The 4273-nt window shown below is 47.1% G+C and overlaps 1 protein-coding gene across 1 annotated transcript; it reads right to left on the bottom strand.

Moving 5' to 3' along the window:
* Positions 1 to 789: 789 nt before the first annotated feature.
* LOC101756106 (probable WRKY transcription factor 71) lies at positions 790 to 3931 on the bottom strand. Its single transcript, XM_004969168.3, has 3 exons — positions 3255 to 3931; positions 2270 to 2413; positions 790 to 2081 (listed from the first exon to the last, which is right to left on the bottom strand). The coding sequence occupies exons 1-3, from the start codon at positions 3782 to 3784 to the stop codon at positions 1688 to 1690; spliced, it is 1068 nt and encodes a 355-aa protein (XP_004969225.1). The 5' UTR covers positions 3785 to 3931; the 3' UTR covers positions 790 to 1687.
* Between the last annotated feature and the right edge of the window lie 342 nt (positions 3932 to 4273).

The following is a 4273-nucleotide window of genomic DNA, read 5'->3' as shown; positions in this document are numbered from 1 at the left end:
TAACCTACAATTGCACTCTTTCAGCACCTGGTCAATAGGATGCATACAGGCAGGGAGTAGATAATTTATGCCCTAGCTTTCAGGCGTGTCTTTAAGTATAGAGAGGTGGGGATGGTTTGGTCAAAAATGACGGCAGAGGGAATCAAGGACATGGCACTTGAGTTTTGAGTCTTGACAATACCAAAAACTAGGGAATTCAGCTAGACCAAAGAGGAAAGCTGAAACAAAGGTGCAACTTTTACCATGGCAAAGAGATCTAGAGAGAAACAAGATATATCTCGACTTAAAGAAGAAACTGTGTGCCGTAAATTAACATTCCATGCATGTGTGTGGGTACTCCAAGATAGCAATTCAACCCCCCATCAACACAATTCAAAAGGTACGCCTGCCTGCGCACATATATAGGATTTTAATCTATATATAGCCATCAACTTTGTTCAGGACTTCAAAAAAAAACTTATGATACGTCTACTAGAGAGCGGTCAAGATCAGACATCATTTGCAATAAATGAATATATGTAGAATATTGCTAAAAGAGATGTATAACTTATCTGAATAACATTTTTTTGAAAAGAAAACTACATATGCATATGCATGTTTGAATCTACTTTTATTCTACTGGAGGAAAAGTATAAACTATGCTAGTTTGACTAGAGGAATGAAAGTGCAGCATGTACCAACTGACTAGGGCTTTCGAATCAGACCTGTTCTCCTGTGCTTGAATATGCAAAAATAGAATTTAGGGCATCATAAATTAGTATAGGGGCAAAACACAAACTAGATACTTCATTGAGTAAAACATCATAATTAACAGCTAGCCTGTATGATAAAATTCACAGCAATGCCACAACACTGTTGGTGAAGTGGAGACAGGACACATCCATCAGTACTCATTCCCATCTCAATAATGTCTACATGTACCAAAGAAAATCAATAAAATGATTCACAGCCCCATGTATGAGCAAGGTCACAGCTAGCATCGATAAATATCACATGGACTCTGAGACCCACACGCCATATATACTATGATCAAACCACCAGAACAAATTAAAGATCCATGAACGAATTTGCTGCGTGGCTAGCTATGTACTCCCAAAAGAAATTATTTCAGTTAAATGAATCAAACACACAGCAAAGCAAACGGAACTCTTATGTATGCACTAACAGTATCAGAGCTCCTGTTTTACACATGGACAAAAGAAGTGGCACGCCTGCACACGGCATCCATCCAATCACCCAGGAAAACACAAGCAGAAGTGGAGATGGCATCTTCTTGAGTTTCACATGGGAACTAGAGAAAATGAAATAGTACTCCTCTTTAAATTTCTCAACAACGAGTCAATGAGGAACACATGATATACACTAGTACATGTACAAGAAGTCTAAAGGTGTACACATAAATTATGTTGCCGTTCTAGTAGTGATATTTATAGAGTACTTCCATCTAGCTAGCACTCCAATCTAAGCGAGGGAGAAGTTGACAAATGGAAGAGGAAGAAATGCAAGCAAAAGTTTAAGATCGATGAAAGCTTGCATCAGATTAATCAATAATAAGAACACCCTCACCGTGCAAGACCAAGCCCAATAATAGGGTCAGGTGATGATCACATTTGGCGCAAACTCGATCGAGTATTTCAAAAGCATCTCATGTCGATCTAGGCTAGCTAATTGTGTGTGTAGCAGTTAGTCATGGGTTGTTGGGCATTGTGGACGGGAAAAGGTCTTGCAAGAGGGCGTAGTCAGAGAAATGGTGCTGCTGAAGAGGAGGGGGAGGAGGCGACGGCGTTGGCATCTGCGGCGGCGGCATGCTTGGCAGGAACATGTTAGGGTTCGCGCCCGTGTGGATGGGGTGCATCATGCTCATCAGGTCCGGGCGGAAGCCGCCGGCGGACGGCATAAGGTGCGGCGGCAGACCGTGCGCGCCGGACATGAAGAGGTGGGCGCCGCCGGCGCGGAGGCTGGCGGGGCTGTGGTGCGTGTGCTGCCCCTCGTACGTCGTGATCACCGTCGACGGGTCCTGGTACGACCGCTCCACGCGCTTCTTCACGCCGCACTTGGGCGTCGTGCACCGGTAGTAGCTCCTGCGTTTAGCCGGAGAATTTACACGTACATGAGATAGGAGACTAAGGTACAAAGCACAATGCATTGGGTACCTTCTACCTTGGTTACTTGCTCGTAGCATATATGCGATAGCTTAATTAGCATGCAATTATAGTGGATGGGGGGGGGGGGGGGGTGGACAAGTGAAACTGCGTGAAAGTGTACAAACCTTGGGTAAGGGCTGTTCTTAACCGCCTTCTGGCCGTATTTGCGCCACCGGTAGCCGTCCTCAAGGTGATCCACCTCGCTCTTGGTGAGGAAGGCGACGCGGGGCTGCCTCTGCCTCTTCTCGGCTTTCTTCTTGGGTTTGTTCCTGTAGTGATATCACAAGGAAAATCATGAACGCGAATCCAGTGATTTGATATGAATTAGTGCTAGCTAGCTATAGCTAGATGAAGTAGATATATATTTCATGTCACGGGCTATTAGCGCTAATTAGTCGAACGTGTGCTGTAGATCTATGGTGACGAGTAGCGAGTTATTAGCTATAGATTAGCTAGCGAGCTGTTGGGAATTGGGATCGAGCACTATCATGTCATATCCAGATTATTAGTTGTTTTTTGGCAGAAGATACTCTGGATCTATGGCAGCTTTAGGTGCTTCCGGGGCATATCATTTATAATCCCAAAATCTTTTATAAAAGGGGAAAAAGAAATCTTTGATTTCATCTTCAGAGCTGAAGCTACTTGGTCAAAAATTGAAGCTGCAGCACGCAGCAATTGTTTAATTCAAAGAAAGATCTCTTCTGGAGAGTACGTCGCCGCCTATTGAATTGGACAGTACCAAATGATCTAGAAAGTCATACTGGAAACGGCACCAAAAAGGAACGACGGAAAGGAAAGATAAAGAAGAGGGAAAGCATGGCGAGCTAGTACTGCAAAATCTGGAGCTGGCCGGATCTGAAATCTTGATGCATGGTCGAAGAACCCTAAAGAAGGAAATCGCAACAAACCCTAATGTTCACACCATGTCGTAGATAGATACATAAACACAGGAAAAGTTTTGTTCGTTTAAGCAAACAACAGTAGGATCAGATCTAACATGCACCAAGAAGAAGCAGCGGACTCCTGAACCTTGATTGAAGAGAGATGCAGATCAAGCAAGAATTCGAGATGAACACAGAAATCAGTGGCATCAAAGTAATGAGAACGTACGCTTTCGTGGAATTCTCCCCATCTTCCTGATCTTTCTCATCCCCCTCCGCAGCCACCTCATCCTCCGCCTTCTTCTTGCAACGACGAGGCTGGCCCTCCCCCTCCCGTTCGCTGGACGAGAGAGACACCGAGGAGTTGGGCGTGAGCAGCGCCACCGCCCCTTCTCCGGCCGCGCCGCTGGTGCCCTGGCTGTCGTGGCTCATCACATCGAGAGACAGCTCGTGCTTGACCTGGCCATCCTCCGCCGGGCACGGCGCGTCGAGGTGCCGCGCCAGCCCGGACGGGTCTAGGAACCCCTGCAGGTAGTCCGTGATGTTGGTGTACGGCGGCATGAGCTCGTCGGCGCCGGCTCTGCTACCTCCACCGACGCCCCCCGACGCCGGCTGGTTGAAGAAGAAGCTCTCCATGTCGCTGTTGCCGAACACGTACTCGGCGCCATCGGCGCGGGCGAGGTGGCCGCCGTGGCCGTGCTGGTGGTAGACGCCATGGTGATCTCCTCCTCCGCCGCCGCCTCCTCCTCCAGAAGACATGGGGAGTGAGTGGGAGTCTGCTGCTGGGAGCTAAGTGTGGAAAGGGGAGGAGAGGCGTGGAAGCGAGGAGGGTTTGAGCTTTTCAGCAGGTCTCAGGCTCCCCAGCTCTCCCTTTTGATTGTTTTTTTTTTCGGGTGCGAAAAGCGTGCGAAGGATAGGAGCAAGATACGACTTTTTTTGGAGCGGAATATATAATGCAGCCCGTCAATTCATAATGCCAATGACGTATTGCTTAACTTATGAAACAAATAAATCGGCGTGCTTAAGATTCTTTCTTGCATGTGATCATCTAGTGTGATCGCTGTACTTAAGACCAGTGTCAGCGTAAACAGGTAGCCGTACCATATATGATTCTTGAGGCTCCGTCCGTTCTTGGAGTTAGAAGTTGAACGACTGTTACTTGTTATTACCGGCCGGCTCACTGGTGGTCATTTTCGGGCGAATTGGAAGTGCGACGTACTGTGTACATGGTGCTGCTGTGCTGGGTAC

The sequence above is a fragment of the Setaria italica genome, chromosome V (assembly GCF_000263155.2).
Source record: "Setaria italica strain Yugu1 chromosome V, Setaria_italica_v2.0, whole genome shotgun sequence".
Classification (NCBI taxonomy): Eukaryota; Viridiplantae; Streptophyta; class Magnoliopsida; order Poales; family Poaceae; genus Setaria; species Setaria italica.
The sequence above is the reverse complement of the archived record's forward strand: the minus strand, read 5'-3'. Positions and strand labels throughout refer to the sequence as shown.

Bases quoted from the DNA above. Each gene is read 5' to 3' on its own strand.
- LOC101756106 (XM_004969168.3), bottom strand. From the start codon at position 3,784: ATGTCTTCTGGAGGAGGAGGCGGCGGCGGAGGAGGAGATCACCATGGC. The intron at 2,414-3,254 runs GTACGTTCTCAT...ATATCACTACAG, and splicing joins GGGGAGAATTCCACGAAAGC to GAACAAACCCAAGAAGAAAG. The intron at 2,082-2,269 runs GTTTGTACACTT...GGCTAAACGCAG, and splicing joins AAGAACAGCCCTTACCCAAG to GAGCTACTACCGGTGCACGA.